Here is a 24,867-nt window from a genome sequence, read left to right as displayed (position 1 = left end):
TAACAGATCACTGTGTAATTTTTGGAATGTAATTCTGAAGGTGTTCAAAGAATTGACTAGAACTGCTATAAACACAATTTCTTCTATTTAAGGTTTCTTATTACTTACATTATAAAGCTAGAAAATAGGAACAGAATTATTGGCAAAACCTTTTTATATTGATAAGTGTCATTTATCCATACACTAGTTGAGGAAAAAAAGAGCTCAAATTATCTCACTAAGATATGTATTTTAAGTGAAAATGTTGCCTTTTACGATTATACATGTATCAACATTTTTCAAGTAGAATTACTTTAATTGACTTTTAGTAAGAACTACAATAACTCCATCCAAAAGAAGTGTTTAAATGCTAAATCTTATGTTTCTAGGAAATAAAAAATTTAAATTTATATATGCATTTTATTGCCAAGAAGTAAAACACATGATTAATCAATAACTTAACCTAATATAATCCATTATTATAAAATGCTGGAATGAAAATAAAAATTCAAAGATAAACAGGATGTTGTTAAATTTATAACTGTAAGTTTTTGAATGGGTGAGAGTAGTTCTCAAATCACTAAGTTATTTGGAGTCCACTGAATATATTCCAGAGTAACAGAGAAGTTCCATTCTAGGGGCACCTGGGTAGCTCAGTTGCTTAAGCATTTGACTCTTGCCTTTTTTACAGTATGTTTCTTACAGTTTCTCAAAAAGTTAAAAATGGAACTACCATATAATCCAGTAATCACACTACTGCGTATTTACCCAAAAAATACAAAAGCACTAATATGAAGGGACATATGTACCATTATTTATTGCATCATTATTTATGGTAGCCAAATTGTGGAAGCAACCCAAGTGTCCATCCATAGATGGATAAAGAAGATGTGGAAGGGAAGTATCAGGCGATATTTACCAAAAATGACAATGACAATGTGCAAAACTGAAAACCCATATTGTATTTTTATAAGCCTATATGTAGTACAAAAGGCCTTATCATACTTCAAAAAATTATAATATTCATTTGCTAAAATGTAATTGTTTCTCATTCATTGACACTCATTTAAAATAGTGGCACAAAGTATAATGTAGTCACTGAAAAAAACTATATCCACAGCATTATACTGAGTTAATTTCATTATATACTAAACATGAATTAGCCCTGGGAACCATTTAGTCTGATTCATTAGAAAGGCAGTTGATTACAAAACCTTTTCAAGATACTCTTTCAACTAAGAGAGTAATCTATACAAAAGTTCTGTGTATTTGGAAGGCTGTCCATTTGAAAATATTTTGGCTGTACTCACCATGAGAATGAAAGTGTCCATGCCCATGAGCATGATCATGACTATGTGCAGCACCGTGTTTCAATTCGTGACTATGGCAATGATCCCCATGGCCATGTGCCTGATCCAGAACACCATTAAAAAGGGAATGACTGTGTCCATGGCCTAAAAAGTAGTTAGAACAAAAAGTATGTAAAAACATATTATGAAAATGGTTACAGTAATACTGACATTAGTGAAAAGAACTAGCTTTAAAAAGAGATTCAATTAAATATTTACTTGTAAAAAGTGTTACAGATTCATTAAAACGGACTGAGTTCCTACCATGGAATATGGGAAAGAAATGAAATATGGAGGGAAGTGGTAGACTTTACTAGAGATGAAAATAAGTGAGAAGTACACAGAAATATTTAGAGATTAGATAATGTTACTCATTCATTCAGAAAATACTTATTTGGAAGATACTATGTTATAGGTACTGTTCCAGGCACTGGGGATAAAGCAGTGAAGACCACAGATAAAAATCTTAGCTAAAACTTTGTGAAGTACTACTATATATACAATCGAAGATGAAACAAAATGTATGCATACGGTCACTTTGAGGCAGAGGCAGGGAAGCTACTGTATTTGATAAAAGATCAGCAGAATTACATTATAGCAGGTAGAATCTTTAGAAAAAACAAAAACAAAATAATGCTGAATCCTCTGTCCATAGCAGACCTAAAAAGTATTAAACCACCAAAGAAACATCTTATATAAGATATTACAAAGCACAGAAAAAGATCAGATGTTACCCAACTCAAAAACATCACTAATATTCACAAAAATCCTAAATACCAGTAAACCAAATCCAGTATTGCGTTATACAGAAAATCACTAATAAGGGGGAGATCAACTCCAAAATGGCAGAGAGGTGATACTGGCAAATTAGCTCTCTCTCTAAAACAACACAAATATAAGGAACACATCTAAAAATTAACCAGTTCAGAACTCTGGTAATTAACCAAAACCAGAAAACAAACTAAGAAGCACCCATCTAAGAAGAAACTATCAAAGAAACTATCAAAACCGTAAGACTAGACAGTTTTTGCTATTTTTACTTGGGGCTATTCCGATTTCACCTCCTGTACCAGCTCAACTGACAGTAGCTAAAAGCCAGCAGCACAGCATACAGTGGAGATCTGACTTCTTTGGAAGCTGTTAAAAGCAGCATCTCCAGAGCACAGTTAAGTATTTTGTTCAAACTTGCAGTTCCTTAGGAAAACCTCTATTCTCAGTGTGGCGAATATTAGTCAGCTCTAAAAATTCAGTGGCCATACACTGCAGGAAAGCAATAAATCCAAGACAGTCATGCAACAAGAAAAACAGCAATATTAGCAACAATAAACTTTGAAGGGAGAGGGTAATGACACCAGTGTCATTATGATATAAAATGTCCAGTTTTCAACAACAAAAATTATAAGACACGCAAAGAAAAATGAAAGTATGCCACATACACAGAAAAAGAAAAGCAACCAACAGAAAACGTTCCCAAAGGAGACCCCGATTTTAGACAAAGACTTTATTTAAATCAGCCATTATAAATACGTTCAAAGAAATAAAGAAACCCATGTCTAAAGAATGAAAATATAACAACAATAACTCACCAAATAGAGCATATCAATAAAGAGAAATTATTTTTAAAAAACCAAACAAAAAATTCTGGAGTTAAAGAAATATAATAACTGAAATAAAATATTTATTAGAAGTGCTCAACAACAGATCTGAGCTACAGTTAGGCAAACCTAAAGATGGATCAATAGAGACTATCCACTCTGAGGACCAGAAAAGAAGAAAATTAAGAAAAATAAGCATAGCCTTAGAGACCTGTGGAAAATCAAGTATACCAAATTAAGCATTAAGGAGTCCCCAAAAACCAAAAGGAAGTCAGAGACAGAAAAAAGTACCTGAAGGAACAATGGCTAGAAACTCCCCAACTTTGATAAAAAAATAAAATAAAATAAATACTAATCTACACATTCAAGGAACTTAGGGAAATCAAGAAGAATAAACTCAAACAGAGCCATACCTAGAAACATCATAGTCAAACTGATGAATGTCAAAGAGACACTGAACACTGTACACCAAGATAAAAATAATTTACCATATATAACAGAACTTGACTAAGATTAACTGGTGACTTCTCCATAAAAACGATGGAGGTCAAAAGCCAGTGGGATGACAAAATCAAAATGTTAGAAAAAGACTCAACCAAGAATTCTAAATTCAACTCTCTCCATTCAAAATAAAGGAGAAATAAGATATTACCACATAAACGAAAACACTACCTGCAAATGGAATGAAAGAACACTAAATAGTAACCAAAATCCACACAAAGAAATAAAGAGCACTGGTAAAGGTAATTATGACAGAAGATAAATGTATTTTTAAATTTGTGACTTGTTTCTTCTCCTGTATATTTTGAGAGACAAATGCATTAAGTAATAATTTTAAAACTGTACTGATGAACATCATAAAAACACGCAATTTGTATGATAATAACAGTACAAAGAAGGGAGGTGAATAGGGAAGTATATTGGAGCAAAGATTTTGCATATTACTAAATTACTATTAATCTGAACTAAACTGATTTAAATTAAGATGATACTTGTAATCCCCAGGACAACAATTAGGAAAATATTCAAAAATATATAGTAAAAGAAACAAGAGAATTAAAAGGTATACTAAAAAGTATCTACTTAAAAACAGGAATCAGGGAATAGAATAACAAAAGGACAGAAGATAAAGAAAACAAATATTATAATGGCAGATGTAAATCCTACCTTAATAGTAATTACATGAGATGTAAATTGTTTAAATTGCCCAATCAAAAGACAGAGACTGTCAGAATGGATTAAAAAAATATGATCCAGTTACATTTTGTCTATAGGAGACATACTTTAGAGTCAAAGACATAATAAACAGGTTGAAAGTAAAAAGACAGAAAGAGAAATACACCATGCAAGCAGTTAAAAAAAAAAAAGAGCTAGAATGGTTATCATAATATCACCCAAAATAAACTGTATGTTAATAATTACTTTAAGAAAAAAAGAACATATATAATAACATGTTGAATCTATCCGGAAGATATGACGATTATAAACATAGTGCACTGAACAACACAGCTCCAAAATGCATGAACCAAAACCTAAAATAACTGACCGAAAAAATATACAATTCAATAGTAACAGCTGGAGACTTCAATACCTACTTTTAATAATAAATAAATAAGTAGGCAGAAGAGCGACAAAAAACTAGAAGATTGAACAACTATGGACAAATTAGACCTAAACAGACACCTACAGAACACCACAGAATACATACTCTTCTCCAGTATATATTTGTCCATACAGATCAAACACTAGGTCATAAAATAAGACAGTAAACTGAAAAGAGCCTGAAATCCTAAAATTGTATCATCTGATCACAATGGAATTAAATTAGATATCAATGACAGAAGAAAAATGAAAGACAAACTTAAATAAGAAATTACAAGGGAAACTGAAAAATACTTTGAGATGAGCAAAAATGAAATGAAAAAACATGACATACCAAACTTAAAAATTATATTTCAGCAGTGCTTAGAAAAATATTTCCCTATGACCAAAGGGGCATTCTAAAAAAAAAAAAAAAAAAAAAAAAAAAAGGATAAACCTTTAACTAAATTAGCCAATAAAAAAATGGCAGAAGGTACAAATTACTAAAATGGGGACAGGAGGACTTCACAACTGACTTTATGGAAATAAAATGAACTTTTTAAAAAGACATACTAAAGTAAACAAATAAGATAATTTAGATGGAATGGACAAACGAACATTCCTAGAAATCAAATCTGAATAGAATTATAACAAGCAAAAAAAAAGAAGAAGAATTTAAAAACTTCAAAAAAGGAAAGCCCAGGCCCAGAAGACTTCATTTGGAACTCTGCCAAAGTTTTAAAAAATACCAATACTGCACACCCTTCCCTGCCCACCCCCTTAAAAAACATAAACAGAAGAGAAGGGAACACTTCCCAACTCATTACATAAGACCAGTATTATCCTGATACCAATACCAACCAAAGACAACAAAAGAAAACTACAGGCCCAAATTCCTTAAGAATACAGACACGAAAGTTTTCAACAAAATACTAGCAAACCAAATGAAGCAATATATAAAAAAGATAAACCATGGCCAAATGGAATTTATCCTAAGAGTGAAAAGGTGGTTTAATACCCCAAAACCAAGCAATGTAATACGTCGTCTTAATAGAATAAAGAATAAAAACAAATTGATCATCTCAAAAAATGAAGGAGAAAGTTGTGACAAAACCCAATTCCCTTTCATGATAAAAAAAAACCAAAAACCTAGTAGACTAGGAATAGAAATGAACTTCCTCAATCTGATAAAGGGCAATTCTGAAAAATACAGGGCTAACATAGCTAACATCATATTTAATGAAGAAAATAAATAAGGATATTTATTTATCCTAAAGTCAAGAAAAAAAATAAGGATATCCTTTCTCACCACTTTCTATTTACTGAAATGTACGGTACTGAATGTATGTACCAAAGCAGAGCGCCTGGGTGGCTTAGTTGGTTAAGTGTAGGACACTTGGTTTCGGCTCAGGTCATGATCTCAAGGTAATGAGATGGAGCCCTCCCATTCTCTTTCTCCCTCTCCCTCTGCTCCTCCCCCCACTGGCATGAGTGCATTCTCTTTATCAAATAAATTAAAAAAACCTTTAATATTGTACTGAAACATCTCATCAGGGCAATTAAGCAAGGAAAAAAAATTCAGATGCAAAAGGAAGAAGTAAAATTATCTCTATTTGCAGATGACATGATACCAAAAAATTCTACAAAATCCACTAAAAATGTATTAGAATATTGAACAACTTTAGCAAAGTGGTAAGATGCAAGATCAATATCCACAAATGAACTGTAACCCTATACATTAGTAAAGAAGAATCAAAAAGTGAAATTAAGAAAGCAATCACATTTACAATTAGCTACAACAATAAAAAGCCTAATTATAAAGTTAAGAAGTGTGAAACATGTACACTAATCATAATAAAACATGTTGAAAGGAAATAAAGAAGCTATAGTAAATGGGAAGGCATCATCCCATGTTTATGGATCAGAAGACTTAGAATTGTGGGGCACCTGGGTGGCTCCAGTGGGTGAAGCCTCTGCCTTTAGCTCAGGTCATGATCTCAGGGTCCTGGGATCAAGCCCTACATCGGGCTCTCTGCTCAATGGGGAGCCTGTTTCCCCCTCTCTCTGCCTGCCTCTCTGCCTACTTGTGATTTCTCCCTCTCTGGCAAATAAATAAATAAACAAATAACTTAAAAAAAAAAAGACTTAAAATTGCTAACATGACACAGTACTTTCCAAATTGATTGACAGATTCAATACAATTTCTATCAAAATCCCAACTGCCCTTTTTTGCAGAAATTGATAAGCTGATCTTAAAACAATTTTTTAAAGATTTACTTTAGAGAGAGAGTACACATGCACACATGGGAATGAGCAGAGGGAGTGAGTGGAGGAAGAGGAAGAGAGAAATTTAAGCAGACTCTGTGCCGAGCAGAGCGCGGGGCTTGATCTCATGATCCCAACTGAGATCATCACCTGAGCCTAAACCAAGAGTTGGATGCTTAGCCAGATGCACCATCCAAAAGCCCCTATATGGAAATATATGTAAGTAAAATAATCTTAAATTAGTAAGGAATAGGTAAAATTATCTTAGAAGAATAAAGTTGGATAACTCCTATGTTCCAATTTGAAATCTACCTCAAAGGTACATAAACAAGACAGTAGAATACTAGCATAAGGATAAACATATAGGATCAATGAAATAGACTTGAGAATTCGGAATAAACTCTCACATTCATGATCAACTGATTGTTGACAAGAATGCCAAGACAATTCAGTGGGGTGGGGAGGGATAATCTTTAACAAATGGTGCTGAGACAACCAGAAATCTATATATAAGAAAATGATATTGGTCCCATACCTCACACCATATATAAAAAGTGACTGAAAATGCATCACACACTTAAATGCAGACCTAAATGGATATATTTTAACGATAAAACTTAAGGATAGTTTCTTAAAACTATCAATGTAATTACAAATTTTAAATTAACTAAAGAGAAAAAATGATTACTTTAGATGCAGGAAGAAAAAGTAATATCCTTAACTTGATAAAATAGTTTCATTAGAAACAGACCATAAACATCAGACCAAATGGTAAAATGTCAGTAACATTCTTCATTGACTTAAGAAGAATGCACATTAAAGTCATCTGGAGAGCATTAAAACATGCTGATGTTTGGGGCATCCTCCAGAGATTCTAACAAAAATGTTTTGGGATAAACCTGGGCATCAGCATTTTTTTAAATTACTTGGGTGATCATTCAGGGACACAAGGATACACACCAAGTATATCTAATCAACACTGTGCTAGAGGTCCTACTTATGCATTAAGACAAGCAGGAATAATAGTTTTTACTCCTAATAGCAATAAAAACATTCAATTACCTAAAAATGAACTGACCAAAAAATACAAAGATCTTTATCGAAATAGCTAAGACAATTTAGTAAAAGACATAAAAATTCTTTTATGCATTCCCAGTCAAAATCCCCAAAAGATTTCTCATACAACTTGACAAGCTGATGAAAAAACTAGTTGAGCAAGATAAGCCCAAACAACTTTGAAAGGTAATTTAATATAGGCTAAAAGTGTTCTTTTACCTCAATGGGGTAAAAGGCAGGTTAATAATTGGTGCTTGGAAAACTGCTTATTCACACTGAAAAAAAAACAAAGTTAAGTCGTAACTCACCCCATTATGAAAACAAATTACATACAGATGAAGGAACAAAATGGATGAAGAAAAAAACCCTGACATTTTAACAGTATTAAAATATGAGTATATGTTTATGACTTGGGAATAGGAAACTTCTCAAACAAAGTAGAAAACATACCAGAAAAAAAGTAAGACAGAAACACTAAGCCTACATCCAAATTAAGAAACCCTATATAAAAATTTAAAGATAAACCATAGATTGGGAAAAGATGTTTGCAACACAAAAAACAAATGATTAGTATACAAAATATATAAAAATTATTATAAATGGATTAACAGGAAGACCATAGAAAAACAAGTAAAAATAAACAGACAATTCTAGGAGAAGAAAAACTTGAGTGGCCTAAAAACACAGAAAGATTTTCAACCTCACTACTAATCAGGGAAATAATAAATAAAATGAGATAACATTTTTATCAAAGTGATAACAAAACAGTGTTAAAGCCATAATAGTAAGTTTTGATGTGAATGGGATGAAATCAGTACTGGCATTCATTGCTGGGGTAAATGTGGATGAGTCATTTTGGAGGGCAATTTGCCATTGTCTATTGAAACTAAAAAACTGTGTTTCCTGTGTTCCAGCAACTCTATGTATATTCCAGCACATTGCAATGCAAAGAACTTTGTGTGGTGATAGACCTGTTCCACATCTGCTATCCAATATGATAGCCCTATGTGGCTCCAGAGCACTTGAAACATCACTAGCCTAATTGAAGAAATGAATTTTTAATTTTATTAAATTTAATTAACCATAATTTAAATTTAAATAGCCACATGTGACTAATGGCTACCAAATGGGTCAATACAGCTTTCGAAAAACACTTGCACATGTTCACAAGGATATGCTTCATGTGGAAAGAACTTTAAAGTCTATATACAGAAGACCAGTTTAAAAAAGCCATCGTATCCCACACCATGGAGTTTTATGTTAACAAGAGAAGGCAGACTAATGTATATCAAATAGAAAGATCTCAAAGACAGAGGGTATAATGAATCATACCCACATACACTCTAATTTTTAGGAACTAGATTTGTTTTGTGGTTTTTATGTTTATTTGTTTGTTTCATATAAATGTTGTCATACTAAACAGATCAGCTGCAGGGTTCTGGAAGAATCCACACCAAGCTGAGAACATGTGTAATCTTGAGATGGCACTCAGAGGAAAGAACATGGAGAAGGGGGAGTGATGGTTCAGGAAGACATTAATAAAAGTCTATTAACATTTTTTTTCATTAAAAATCAACATAGGCTTTAACTTTAAAATTTATCAATTTTCAAAAATGACAATTATGAGGGAAAAGAGAAAAATGAAGAAGCGTAGTGTTCTAACCATCATACCAGAGCCATGAGAATGTCCATGACCTCCATGCTTGAAAACAAATATTCCTACTAGGTTTACCACAAACCCAAGAACTGAAACAAGAAGCAGTCTCTCATGGTGTACATCGGGAGGGGCTAATGCTCTCTAGAAAACACATAATACAAACAAAGAGCATTGATATAATTTCTGATTAATCAACTGGTAAAAACAAAAAGCATTCTTTAAAAATTTATTATTTTCAAAATTAATCAAGACAGTTTATAGAGAAAAAACAAAAACAAAAACAACAGTGCTCACTTACTGTAGACAAGGTAATAATTACTATTTTTAAATATTATAATATTTAAATAAATAAAAAACCCAGATATTTAAAAGCATGACTATTTCGTCTAAAACCTATCTCTCTTTGGTATCTTAAATAATATTGTCATTCATTTTAAGTTCACTGATCTTTCAATTTTCTCTTTCCTTTTTTTTAATTGTACCAAATATTAAAGATTCACCGGCAAAACTCTCAGGTTTTTTTTAAGAACTCTTTCCAACAGACCTCACTACCCAGATTGTGCTTTTATTTTTCATAGAGTAAACACTTCATCCATAGCCTATAAAGCACTATCATTTAGTTGTTTTCAATTTCAAGTAGTTTCACATATACTTAATTTTTTCAACTATTTTATAAGCTCCTTTTACATAATATTTTACCTAACCTGAGACTGTCCTCAATATTTAATAGCGTGAAAGAGCTCTGTAACATGTATTTTTAGTTCATAAACATTTTCATTATAGAAATGTAATTTAGTGAGTCTAATCATTATTTACAATACCTCAACTCCTTCTGAGAAAATAAAAAAAGCAGTGAAGATCAAAAATAGGCCATTGACAAAGCCAGCCAGAACTTCCGCTCTAACATACCTAAAGAAGAGCAAAGCAAACAACTGAATTATTATTTCTTAAAAATTAAATAATAAATTTATACATATTCAGAGCTTCTAAACCATATTTATATGGTTATAAGCAGCCAGCAAAGTCCTAGTATTATAGTAGAATGTGTTTTATTCTACATATATTGTAGAAATGAGGAAATGAATTTAATTATAATGAACTATGTATAATAGCACAATACTGCAAAATACATCCATTTCTACAAGCCAATAAAGACCTTCTTAGAATAAGCAGATTTAGAAAGACCTTTCACAGAAATGTAAATCTCAAGTTGCCCCTGGAGAAGGAAAAACTAGACTAGACAAGTTGGCAAAGGAAGGATCTAAAGATAAAAAGGAGAAGAAAAGGACTTGAAAGAGGGGTTTTTCTAACTTACTGGTTGCTTTTTTCTAAGAATTCCTTACATTTTTTTGTTTTCTAACTTTCTGCTCAAATATTTGGAAAATGGAGCTTTGATCTGGAGGAAAATAAAATTATTTCTGAATTACCCCAGAGATAACTTGAGATTTATATTTCTATCACTCTTTTCTAAGATAAATATATTAAACAAAAACGTTTCAATTACCTATTTTTAGAATCATTCTAGCTTCACATAATACTAATTAAACTATGTTAAAAATACCTGTCTTTTTCTCCATGGGCTTCTGAAGCTTTCTGCTTCCTACCTGCGTGAAGCATTGGGGAAAGATTTTATTTTTTCCATAAGGTACTATTTGGCTTAGTTAAAGTCATCAGAAACAACTTTAACTTGGCAGTTTTACACGTCCTAACATTATTCAAAGGGTGCTGACAGCAGTTAATCACTCTGGTCCTTAAACAATATAATAGGAGAATCAGAAACACTGCTTCTTCTAGCTTTCTATGTCAATTTCTAGGTAATACAATTTTTACTATAAGAACTATGTTTAAAGAAAGGAGAACAAACTATTTAAAAAGCATTCTATTCAGTCCTGTTGGGAGTTTGCTCTGTCAGTCCATTCCACCATAGTACATATTTCTCCACTCAGAAATAATGCATACTTCTACCTTCTAACACATACGAATAAATTAAATTTACATAATATTTGTCAAAGCATATGCCTTTTTATTTTTCAGGAGAACTTTCATTAAATTCAGCTGGCTTTTCATAGTAAACACTGAGGAATTGATCTAATATATCAGCAGGGTTACTAACCTCAAAATGAAAAGCACTTTCTTTTAGCCCACTCTTCTACTCCCATAGCTAATACCTGATGGAAAGCCTTTTGTCCTTGAGTTCCATTAAATTTCAAGATCAAAGGTAGGAATGTTATCCAGGTGTCTTTTTGTCTCTAAAGCCTAGCTTAATAGGTGCTCCATAAATTCTGATAAACTGCTGGGCTAAAGTGACTTAATTAAGCTTAATATATTTGCTAAACTTGGTTGCAGGATTGAAGTGAAAACCAGACATACTTGCCTTTACAAATGACTACATTTACTTGAATACAGTGAGTCTTGGAATGAAAACAGCACATTCATGAAAGTGCTATTGCCTAATGAAGTATGACGGTATCTGAATTCTTTAGCCAAGGCAACAAAAGATTCAATGATACGTACATACATATAAAGACATATACAGGTGCATTTATCTACCTTTCAGACATATATTCTTTTATGCTGGCATTGCTATTTCAAAAACAGGAATGTGACCAGACAGGAAGATGACTTTTCTGTAAAGAAATACTGAAAAGTCTTCTGCTTCTCATATTCCTCCTGTTACTCTTCTACCAGTCAGTCTGCTGCCATGATCATACTGAACTGGTCGGTTAGGGATTCATCCCCAGGCTTAGCCTATTCGGTGTCACTTTGATGTACTGGTACCTACATTTTACTACTGCTGCTACTCACTACTATAGCAACTATTAATAGTTTCAAATGCTGCATTAGATTTTACTAATTTTTCCCTTCTCAAAAGAAAAAGCAAACAAGAAGACAAAACAAGAAATAAAAAGGTGGCAAGAATATCACTCTCCTATATTAACTAGAGTTGAATAGTTAAAAGCTATGATACTGAGGTATTCAAAGCTGTTCCTAAAAACCATCTTAGAATGGGACACTGTGCTTTATAAATAGAAAACAACAAGTACCCTAAGATTTAAGGTACTGATAATTTTAATTGTCACCTACTGTTTATCCTGAATACTTTTTAAAATTTTTTTCTGAAAAATTGTTAAGTAAAATATTCTAATCAGATTTTTTATTTATAGTACATATGAATTACTAATTTTCCAACATAGGATTAGAACTTTACATGCAATCTTTCTTTAATGATCCAAAATACACTTGGGAATCTTTTGATTGCATAATGCCATGGAAAATGTTCTCTTCTGAGCTATTTGGATTTATAGATATAGAGATCCCTCACTGTACTCAATAGAAACAGTATATTAGTGTTTTTTGTCTCACTTTAATAATCTTACAAATAGCCACATCACTTTGGTTATACCCCAAATCAGCAAGTTCTGTCACAGAATTTCATCTTTCCTTTTTTTTTTCATCTATCTTTCTTTTGGCACTTGTCACAATGTACAGTTTTTATGGTATTTTTTACAGCATTGTTTCCTCATTAGAGCACAAGTTCCTCCAAGGCAGAAGCCATGTTTTATTCATCTTTAAAAGTAGCAAAGAGCCAGACTCATATGGGCCCTCGATAAATATCTGAAGAGAACAAGAGCACATAAAAGAGAAAGTGCATGCATTCTGGCTTGAGAACAAAAGCGATGGTGGAGAGAAAGAAGAAGTAGTGAGGGAACAAGAGTAAAAGAGAGAACAGGAAACAGTGTGCATAAGACTGTGGATGTGAGCAGGTAGGACAGAAGGAGAGACACTATAAAGGAAAGGGAACCTTCCGGAAGGAGGATTAGTGAAAAAAGGAAAGAGACTGGGGAAGGAAGAGAAGAAAGAACTAGGGCTAAGAAGTTAAGAGGGAGGAGGAATAAGAGCCTGAGAGAGACAGTGGCCGAGGGTAGAGAGAGAGAGAAAAAAAAAAAAAAACAGGAGAAAAGAAAGATAAAAGATGTGTGGGAGAGAGAAAGAGAGGAAGGGGTGTGAAAGGCCGAGGAACAGGGAGAGATCATGAGCAGAGGCACAAGGAACTGGAAAAAAAAAACAAGAGAAGGGAGGCGGGAGTTCAGGACAGATGGCAGAGAAGATGAGGATGGGATGAGAGTGAAAGAGAAAACAGGTAAGAGTGAAGAAAGGAGATAATGTGAGAAAGCACTCACAAGGGAGGGGGACAGAAGAGAAAGAGTCAACAAGTAAGAGGTGAGAGAGGGGAACAGGAAAGAGAAAGAAGGTGGAGAGACAGAGAAGGAAGGTATTACCCCTAAGTGCTGCTTACACATAAATATAATTACACTGCAAAATACTCTATGAACTTGAAAAAGAAAACATTCAGGCAGAGTCAATCAAACACTGGACACTCCACTGCTTCTCCCAATCAGAGATGGCAAAAGGCAAACTCTGCCTCTAAATAGTACTAGGCTCAGAAGTGAGACCAGATGTTCCAATATAGTCTCTCCAGCATAAAAACACTCTCCAATATTTGACTAATTATCCAAATTGAGCAAGAGTACGAAAAGAAACATTTTTCATAAAAGCATAGCTTGAAGAGGGTAAATAATATAAAATCATATCAGGAAATGATAACTTTAAATAAGTCAGTAACAAAATATCCGTCTAAAAAAGAAACATGACCATTTTTATATACTGAAAGTTTCTTCTTCTCCCCCATCCCCCCAAAATAGGTTAAGCAAAAAATTTCACTTAAAAATTTTTGGTAAAACCAAGATGTCCTATCTCTAAGCAAAAGAACGCAAAAGAATTTAGATGCAAAAAAAAAGTACATGCTCTAGATTCCAATTAAACACCGTTCCAAAACAGGTGAAACGAATCCACTGAGTTAGGGAGTACTGCACAGGAAGGACCCAGAAGGAGGCGATGGGGGGCAGGCGGGTTAAGGGCTCAAGTTACACAAATGTGTTCAATTTGTGAAGATTCATGTGCTTAAGATTTGTATTTTTTATGTATTTCTTATGCTTTAATTAAAAGGTTTTTAAAAAGTCTTACCCATAAGAGAAAGCATCATTATCTCTCCATTTTGAAATAACAGATGCTGCCAATCCAGCCAAAATGGCAGTGCTATCGAAAAACATGTGAAAAGAGTCGGAAATCAAGCCTAAGCTGTAAAAGAACAGACATATTGGCATATTATAATAGTAACCAAATAGTAAGCATCCTTCTCTAAATTCTCTCAATGTCCTTCTGCTTACCAGGAACTAATCTTCTAAAAAGACAACCTTGAAATACCATATATAGAAAAATATTAAGGACAAATTTTAAACACCTAAGAAGGAAATCCTAACTACCCTTGCTCAAGGGGGAAAAAAAACAGCTTCTACTGAAAGAGGGGTAAAAACAAAGCTAGCTGCTACTGGAGAAGGGGCAGGAATTTGTCCACCCCCTGGTCACTGGTAGAGGTCAGCTGCCACTGAAAGAGAGAGAGAGAAAAACCCAGCCATCTACTGCTGGGGGAAAGTCTGAAGCCACATTGGGCCAAGATCTTACATTGATAAAAAGCAAAGGTCTGCTGCTGTTGGAAGAGGGTAAGACAACGGTTTCTTCTTTTGATAAAAGGCTGTGGGGAGAGGTGGGAAAAGGGGCAGGAACATTAATAATACCCACTCTGGCTCTAAGTATGAAGGGACTGCCTAAAAATAAGGCTCCAGCACGAGAACCAAATTCTCTCTCCCCTGCAACCAAAGCCTTGACTAGAGTACAAAACAATAGCAATCTATCTGCGAGAGCTGAGCAAGGGCAGACTCCCCTGGGGCAAGGTGTGCAGGGCTTGCTGAAAACTGAGAGTGGAGCAAGAACACTGAAAAAATCCTCCAGGACCCCAAGCCCTACCCTAAACAGAAGCCACTCAAAAAATCTGAAGTCAGTGGCTGGTTGCTAGTTAACTATTGATCAGAGACTCAAAACCCCCACACTAATGGCCTGACAAAGTAATAGGTGTGCACATTTCTGGGCATCAATACTATTAACCTTGGTCCCTATTATTTTTTTAAACATAAATTTTACCAAACATTTAAAGAACAATAAATACCAATCCCTTACAAACTCTTCCAAAAAAACAGATCATGAAGAAATGCTTCCCAATTCACTGTATAAAAGCAGTATTACTCTCAGACCAAAATGCATACCAAAATGAGACAAAAGACACTGCAAGAAATGAAAGAGACTAATCTTTCTCAAATATACATAAAAAATCTTCAACAAATACTAGCAAATGGAATCTAAGAATATATATTTTTAAAAGTATACACCGTGACCAAGTGGGATTAATCCCAACAATGGAAGGTTGGTTCGATATATGAAAATCAATCAATCAAACACATTATATCAATAGGATAAAAGACAAAAACCACAAGATCATCTCAACAGGTGCCAAAAGAGTTGGACAAAATTTAACATTCCCCTTCATAACAAAAACACTCAACACACTTGGAATAGAAAGAACTTCCTCAATTCTTAACTGGCATCTACGAAAACCCCACAGCACAATTAATGGCTAATGACTGAATGTTTCCCCCTAAGATCAGGTATAAGATAAGGCTGTCCCCTCTCACTACTTCTATTTAACATTATACTGGAGGATCTAACAAGGGAAGTTAGGAGGAAATAAACGACACCCAGACTGGAAGTGAAGGAATAAAACTATCACTATTTGCAGATGACAGGATCTTATATATATAAAATCTTAAGGACTCCACTAAAAACCTATTAAAATAAATAAGTTTGGCAAGGGTGCAGGACACAGTTATCAACATACAAAAATGAACTGTATTCCTATATAGGAATGATATAAAAAATAAAATAAAATTTCCACTTGCAATAGCATAAAAAAAATACACATTTAACAAAAAAGTATAAAATTTATACTCTAAAACTATAGAATACTGATGAAAAAATTAAAAAGACCTAAATAAATGGGAAGACATCCATATTTATGGATCAGAAAACAATACTGTTATAATGCCAATACTTCCCCAATTGATCTACAGATACAACTCACTCCTATCAAAATCCCAGCTGACTTCTTTGAAAAAAGTGATATTCTTAAAATTCATACAGAAAAGCAAAGGTGGAGGACTCAAACTTCCCAATTTCAAAGTTTACTACAGAGTTACAGTAATCAAAACAGTGTGGTGCCGGCACAAAAGTAAACCTATAGAGCAATGGAACAGAATTTAGAATCTAGAAACAAATCCTTACATTTATGGTCAACTGACTTCTGACAAGGATGCCAAGATGCAAAGAACAGTGTTTTCAACAAATGCACTGTTACACCTGGATACCCACATGCAAAAAATGGTTTTTGCCCTTACTTCATACCATACACAAAAATTGACCCAAAATAGATCAAAGACCTACGCATAAAATCTAAAATATTCACCACGTTGGATTGGGCAACAGTTTCTTATATAAATAAGACATCAAAAGCACAAGTAACAGCAAAAACAGAAAACACAGACTGGACATCACTGGAATTTTAAAATTTATATTCCTCCAAGGACAATAATAACTAAGTTAAAAGATAATGCATGTGTGTGAGGAAGTATCTGCCAATCATATATTTAACAAGGGGCTTGTATCCAGAGTATAGGAAGAACTCTTTTTCTGTTTAAAAAAAAAAATTTTTTTAAGATCTTATTTATTTATTTGACAGACAGAAACCACAAGCAGGCAGAGAGGCAGGCAGAGAGAGAGGAGGAAGCAATCTCCCTGCTAAGCAGAGAGCCCAATGCGGGGCTCGATCCCAGGACCCTGAGATCATGACCTGAGCCGAATGCAGAAGCTTTAACCCGCTGAGCCACCCAGGTGCCCCTTAAAATATGTTTTTAAGTAATCTCTACACCCAACAGGGGCCTCGAACTCACAACCGTAAGATAAACAGTTGCGGGCTCCACCGTCTGAGCTAGGGAGGAAAAACTCTTAAAACACTTCAAAAAAAAAAAAATAACCCATTTTATTTCTCTCTTCCTTTCTTTTTTTTAAAGATTCATGTATTCATTTGAAAGAGAGCGAGCGAGCTCCAGAGGGAGGGGTAGAAGGAGAGAGACTCTTAAGCAGTCTCTGCACTGAGTGTGGAGCCTGATGCAGTGCCAGATCTCATGACCCTGAGATCACAACCTGAGCCAAAACCAAGGTGTCACTTAAACAACTATGTCATCCAGAAGCCCCAAGATAAATCATCTTATTTTTTAAATGAACAAAGAACCTGAGTAAACATTTCTCCAAAAAAAAACCACAAATGGCCAATAAACACATAAAAGATACTAAACATCATTAACTACCTTTCAGGGAATTGCAATTCAAAACAATGAGAAACACCTTCATACCCACACTTTGATAACTAAATAAAAAAAAAAAAATCAGTAAGAAGTGTTGGTGAGGATGTAGAGAAACCAGAATTCTCCCACACTGCTGGAATATTATTTGGCAATAAAAATAAATGAATGCTCACACATGCAGAATATGGATGACCCTTGAAAACATCATGCTAAGTACAACAAACCTGTCACAAAGGACCATACATTATGATTCCATTTATATGAAAGGCCAGAGTAGGCTAATATATACAGACAGAAAGTAGATTAGTGGTTGCCTAGAATTAGGGCAAATCAGGGGATAAGGGAATTAGAGGGCAATGGCTACAGGATATTAAAAGCCATTTAATTATATACCTTAATCAGTGAATTGTATGGTATATGAATTATCTCAATAAAGCCCTTTTTAAAAAATGATAACTATTTAAGGCAGAGATCAGCAAGCTATGGCCCAGATCACCACCTATTTTTGTAAATAAAGTTTTACTGGAACACAGTTAAACTCATCCATTTATATACTGTCAACCGTTGCTTCTGTGCTGTAACAGTAGAATAGAGAAGTTGTGAGAGACCTTATGGCCCTTGAAGCCTAAAATATTCACCATCTGCTGTTTAGAGAAAGTTTGCTAACTCCTGATATAAAGCAACACAGGTGCACTGTATTATGGAGTTTCAACGCATAAAAGTGAAATGAATGGCAATAAGCGCTTAGGACAGTAGAAAATAGAAGTTTTTTAAAAAAGATAAACATACTTGTGGGAAGTTAAAAATCCCTATTATGCACACTAAAGCAACCACTAAAAAAAGTCACTAAAGGAGGGACACAGAATTCTGCACCAACACAAAGCAGATGTTCTGCTACCACTGAAAAAAGAGCAGGAAACTCACTCTCACCAGAGACTATCCACATGTACACAGCAGAGTTTTGCTTTCACAAGAGGGGCAAAAATGTTGAAAACAACACAAAACTTACTCCCAAGGCCAGGTTCACAGGGCCTGCCTAAGACTGAGACAGGGTTAAATTATGAATGCTCCCTGCTGTCGCTAAAAACCTAGCTCTAAGTAATAAGAAACAGCAGCCTACAGCTTGGGGGGAGTGCTAACAGGGAGGGTGCGAATGCCATGAATATGAAGAGAAAGCTTCTGTGACACATGCAAAAACCTAACCAAATAATGCCTTGACAGAAGATGCATATCTATTTCTAGTTTATAAATACTATTATCTTAATAACCACAGCTTTTTATTCACTATGTCCAGCCTTTGATCAAAAATTTCAAGATAAAGAGTACGAGAAAGAACTCAATGCGAATAAAGCAGTCACCAGAACCAGACCAAGATACTGGCTCAGATACTGGAACTATCATCACTATAATTAATATGTTAAAGGATCTATGGGAAAAGGTGAACAAAATGTATGAATTACTGGGGAATTCCAGCAGAAAAATATGAGATTTTTAAAAAAAGATTTATTAATGCAAGAGAGAGAGAGAGAGAGAGAGAGAAAACATGAATGGGATGGGCAGAGGGAGTGGGAGAGAATTCCAAGCAGACACTAAGCTGAGCAGGGAGCCTGACATGGGGCTCCATCTCACAACCTTGAGATCATGACCTGAGCCAAAACCAAGAGTCTCCTGCTCAACAACTGTGTCATCCGGGAGACCCTGAAAAAAAATTTTTTTTTTAGATTTTATTTATTTATTTGACAGACAGATCACAAGTAGGCAGAGAGAGAGAGAGGAGGAAGCAGGCTCCCTACTGAGCAGAGAGCCAGATGCGGGGCTTGATCCGAGGACCTTGGGATCATGACCTGAGCCGAAGGCAGAGGCTTTAACCCACTGAGCCACCCAGGTGCCCATGAAATATTTTTTAAAAAAAAGTAAATAGAAGGGCACCAGTTGTTTGAGTATCCAGCTCCTCATTTCAGCTCAGGTCATGATCTCATGGTCATGGATCCAGCCACCATGAGGAGCTCTGTGCTCAGTGAGGAGTCTGCTGGGGATTCTCTCTTTCCCTCTGCCCCTTCCCCTGCTTCCACATGCATGCATGCACACATTCTCTCTCAAATAAAATACTTATAAGAAAAAAATTTTGAAAAATAAAAAATGAAAATTAAATGGAAATGGGAGAAATAAAAAACAAGGTATCAGTGCTGAATAATTCTTCCAACTGGTTTATGAGAAGACTGGACACAGCTAAAGAAATAATTCAGTGAACTTGAAGATAGCTCAATAGAAATGTTCTGAAAGCAAGCATATCAACAGCTCAATATTTAAAACTAAGGTGTATCAGAGTGGTTAGGAGCACTACTTCTGAAGTCAGAGTACCTGGGTTCAAATCCCAGTTCCACGACTTACTAGTTCTGACAATCTCAAATTGCTTAACTACTTTGCACCTCAATTTTGCCCTCACTTAAACAGGATAATAATAAAAATGTCTGTCAAATAAATAAATAAAATCTTTAAAAAAATAAAAATAAAAAAAATAAAAATGTCATAAATGTTATAATGATTGAATTAGTATCTGTGAAACATTTATCACAGTGCTTGCCACAATTAAGCTATATTAATATTCCTATTATTACCATTATTATTAAATGCCTATATTAATTACTAATATCTCATAATACCTAGTGTTCCCCCCATGACCTATAGCTCTTGACAATTTGGCCAGACACCAGAGCCTTCAGTTATAAGTGCTACAAACTAAAGTGAAAACCATTCCTCACCTAAGTAGAAAAAGTAGTTTTAAAATGTTCTCATAATCTGGAATAATTATAAAATTAGAAAATGAAGTAAAACAATACAATACATTAAAAAATACAATATTTTTTTTAAAAAGATTTATTTATTCTAGAGAGACACAAGGAGCGAGCGAGCGAGGGCAGGCAGCGGGGAGGAACAGAGGGGCAGAGACAAACTGACTCCACACTGAGCATGGAGCCCCACCTCAGGGCTCAATCTTAGGTCCTGAAATCAGGACCTCAGTCAAAACCAAGGGTCAGGGGCTTAACTGACTGAGCCACCCAGATGCCCCCCAAAATACAATAACTTGTAAATCTCTTTCAAGTCATCAAGAAGTATTTTGGAAAATGTCTTAAATTTTATCTTAAACTTTGTATACTTTATTCAAATATAGATGCATAATACAGTTTAAGCACTGTTTGTACTCATTTAATACCCAACTCAAAGCAGAATGAGAATAAAGGAATAAATAAAGACTAAATAAGAAAACTGATGCCTGAGGAGGACACAGTAAAGGTTCAATTCTCTCGGATCTGTTATTTTATTATTATTTTTTTTAAGATTATTTATTTATTTATTTGACAGATAGAGATCACAAGTACTCAAAGAGGCAGGCAGAGAGAGAGGAAGGGAAGCAGGCCCCCAGGACCCTGGGATCATGACCTGAGCTAAAGGCAGAGGCTTTAACACACTGAGCCATCCAGGTGCCCCTCAGATCTGTTATTTTAAAAAACTTTCCTTGAATAATTGGATCTCTATAATACTACTTGAACCTTATAATACTTGAACCTTAATAGTCATGTAACACTGAAAATAATAACTTTATTATATTTTCAAATATGAAAGACCCATTTGATGAATATCTCTGTACTGTATTATAAAACCACTAGTAAAGACATTGCTTGTGATTTTTTTTTCTATGCTGTGACAAAGGACTAATATGGTAAGTTACTTTCAAAATTTGGTTTCAGAAAATGATCTATACTGATAAAACAAAGTAGTCGTTTTGTAGTAAAACCAGACAATGAAAATTTTTACCCATCCTCCCTTAACTTTATGGAATTTTACAACTAGATTTAAAAGTCAATTTTAGTAACTACCTTAATTTACATATTTAGTAGGCTTATTTTTTTCACCCTATAAATAGTTCTTAACAGTTTTCTTTCTTAATTTAAGGATTTTATTATATATGTGATTTCTATTTTAAATGGCCATAAATTAGTTGTAGAAGGTTCAGGGTATTCATTCTAAATAAATATAAATTAAAAAATATTTACTGATATACAAATGTATGCATATATTTAGTAAAACCTGGTATGGGTTGAATTGTGTCCTCTTCCAAATTCTTAATTTTAAGTCCTACATCTCCAGTACCTAAGAATGTGAGCCAGTTTGGAAACAGGGTCACTGCAGACGTAATTCATTAAGATTAGGTCAGTAAGGTGGGCCCAGATCCAATGACTATTGTCCTTAGAACAAGGGGAAACCCGGAGACAGACAGCACCCACAGAGACCACTGAGTCAAGATAAAGTATCAGATGAAACTTCTACAAGCCAAGGAATGTGAAAGATTGCCAGCAAAGCAACTGAAGCTAAGGGAAAGAAAGCATAAACAGATTCTTCCTGGCCGACCTCAGAAGGAACTAGCATGGCCAATTCCTTGATCTTAGAATTCGAGTCTTCAGAACCAGAAATTGTGGTACTTTGTTACAGTGGCCCTAGCAAATTAATACACACTATCTTTTTTTATGACAAATTTATTTTAAATATATTTAGTGGACATCACACATTGCCCTAAGAGGGGAAAGATGGTGAATGTCTTCTGTATACTACACCAATTAGGTTCCCTTTTCAAGAGTTTTAAATATAGCTTGGGAATTTTAATACTCATCAAAATGAGATTTTAATTTTATTTAAATTTTAAGTAACTTTAATTTTCATTAAAATGTTATTTCATTTTCAGTATACTGTAAAATATGAGTCTACCTGAAAAACCATTCTCTCTTCTAAAGTGGAAGAATATCATGTTCTTAAAGCATTGCAAATGGTCTTTTTATTTAAACCTGGTATCATGATTTGAAAATACTCAGCGGCAACTCTGTGGGCAAACTCATATGAAAAAGTATATTTCTAGTTCTCTATTCACCTATCATGTATCAAAATACTACTCCTTAGGAAGGTCAATTTAATTGTTCCTCTTCAGGATTAGCAAATGTTTCCTATTTTGAATTATCATTTAATTTAAACTACATGGCATAGGGGCACCTGGGTGGCTCAGTGGGTTAAAGCCTCTGCCTTCGGCTCAGGTCATGATCCCAGGATCCTGGAATCGAGTCCCGCATTGGGCTCTCTGCTCAGCAGGGATCCTGCTTCCTCCTCTCTCTCTGCCTGCCTCTCTGCCTACTTGTGATCTCTGTCTGTCATATAAATAAATAAAAATCTTAAAAAAAAAATACATGGCATAAATTTCCTTATAAATGAAGACAGCACAGAGAGTATTTCACAGTATCTGATATATATACCAAATGTAACCTGATGAAGAAAAATTAGTTGCTAAAAGCAGCACTCTTGTGCTGCTCATCTTTAAAAATTGTCAGTTTCTCTATGATTTTTTAACTTTTTTAAGGTGACTACTTTCTAAAGATATTTTAATAATGAAAACTTCTTAGGATACAAAAGAGAAACCTGATCGTTGAAGCAAAATATAATAAATGTAAATAGAACATTTAGCAAAAGAAACTTTCGAAAAAGATTTTAAGGTCTACTAGAGGCAAAAACAAGGGAAGGAAGAAAAAAGCCCATAAATTAAGACTTAAGACACATATCCACCAAATACTATAGATCTTGTTGGGATTAGATCATGTTTGGATTCTGATTTATTACAACAACTATAAAAAGAAATTATGAGATAATAAGGGTCATCTGAACACTTTTAACTAGACAACTGATATTAATAAATTGCTAATTTTTTAATGTTGCCAATTTTTTTTTAAAGATTTTATTTATTTATTTGACAGAGGGAGATCACAAGTAGGCAGAGAGGCAGGCAGAGAGAGAGAGGAGGAAGCAGGCTCCCCGCTGAGCAGAGAGCCCGATGCGGGACTCGATCCAAGGACCCTGAGATCATGACCTGAGCCGAAGGCAGCGGCTTAACCCACTGAGCCACCCAGGCACCCTAATGTTGCCAATTTTTAAAGATGAGAATGGCATTGAGTAATATTTTTTAAAAAGGGGGTGGGCTCTTATTTTTTAGACACTCATTCTGAAGCATTAGTATTTCTTTTGAAAGAAATTACAGTTGGTACCTGTGTTAAAATAATCCAGTGGTAGGACACGTAAAAGCATAAGGAAGGTAAAGGCAAGAGGAAATGGAATAAGTTACATTGACAAATGTTAAATCTGGGTGATGGGAAGGGACATGAGGTTCATTAAACTCTCTACTTTCACTTATGTTTAAAATTTTCCATACTAAAAAATTTTAAAAAAGGTCTATTGGTAACCAAGCTACAGTATATTTACAGTAGTTGTTAAAGATTAATTAAAAATTGAATATAGGGAATAATCAAGATAGATTTTCCTTAGATGGAACGGAGAAAAGAAACACCTAACTCTCAATTTATTACCAAGAAATCAGAATCCTGACATTTGTATAAATTGTTAAACTAATGACAGTGACAACAAAAAACCCTCAACTCCACTACATTCCATTATATAATCCCTTACTTAAAAAAATTCTCAGCAAAATGGAATATTTATCTGCATTTTTAAGATGAAAAGTAAAACTGTAGGAAAATAAAAGTCATGACCATGGACTGGGAAGCAATGTTGTTTTTTGAGAGACAAGCTGATAGAAGATTAAGATACACATGTTTTAATTCTATTGAAAAATGCAATTAATGGTGTTTTCTTTACTGAGGAGTTACTTTACAAGCATATGCTATAACATATTATACAGAAATAGGAACAAATCTATGTCCGGTATGGCCTAAAACATTTCCTGAACAAATATTTACTTTGGTAATACAAAGACATTTATCTTTAGAGTTGTATGATTTCCCTTTATGTCTAAAGGGAAAATGATTGTAATAGCCTTGGTAAAAAATATTACTGAAATTAAATTTTCTAACAGACAGTGAAGTACACATAAAATAAAACAGAGTAAGAACAAAGGAAACTATACTGAGATACTAGAAAAAAAAATCGTGGTGTAGTGGAAAAAAAAAAAAATGAAAACAAAAACAATGAGAGGTGCTTCTAGGCTCTCTTGTTACTCTAGGGGAAAAAAACTCTGGGCC

General features: G+C 34.1%; 1 protein-coding gene across 3 annotated transcripts in view; it reads right to left on the bottom strand.

Annotated features, from left to right (window-relative positions):
• SLC30A7 (solute carrier family 30 member 7) overlaps positions 1-24,867 on the bottom strand; it is an 84,474-nt gene that overhangs the window by 54,861 nt on the left and 4,746 nt on the right. For all 3 annotated transcript variants that reach the window (XM_045064913.1, XM_004775173.3, XM_045064912.1), the window contains exons 3-6: positions 14,508-14,621; positions 10,304-10,391; positions 9,497-9,623; positions 1,290-1,433 (exon numbers count right to left, since the gene is read on the bottom strand). In XM_045064913.1, the coding sequence (XP_044920848.1) occupies positions 1,290-1,433; positions 9,497-9,623; positions 10,304-10,391; positions 14,508-14,621 (473 nt within the window). The remainder of the gene's footprint in view (positions 1-1,289; positions 1,434-9,496; positions 9,624-10,303; positions 10,392-14,507; positions 14,622-24,867) is intronic.

Source organism: Mustela putorius, unplaced genomic scaffold, assembly GCF_011764305.1.
Source record: "Mustela putorius furo isolate JIRA1106 unplaced genomic scaffold, ASM1176430v1.1 tig00003853_pilon_pilon_pilon, whole genome shotgun sequence".
NCBI lineage: Eukaryota > Metazoa > Chordata > Mammalia > Carnivora > Mustelidae > Mustela > Mustela putorius.
Note: the sequence above shows the minus strand (reverse complement) of the source record. Positions and strands in the feature narration are given on the sequence as shown.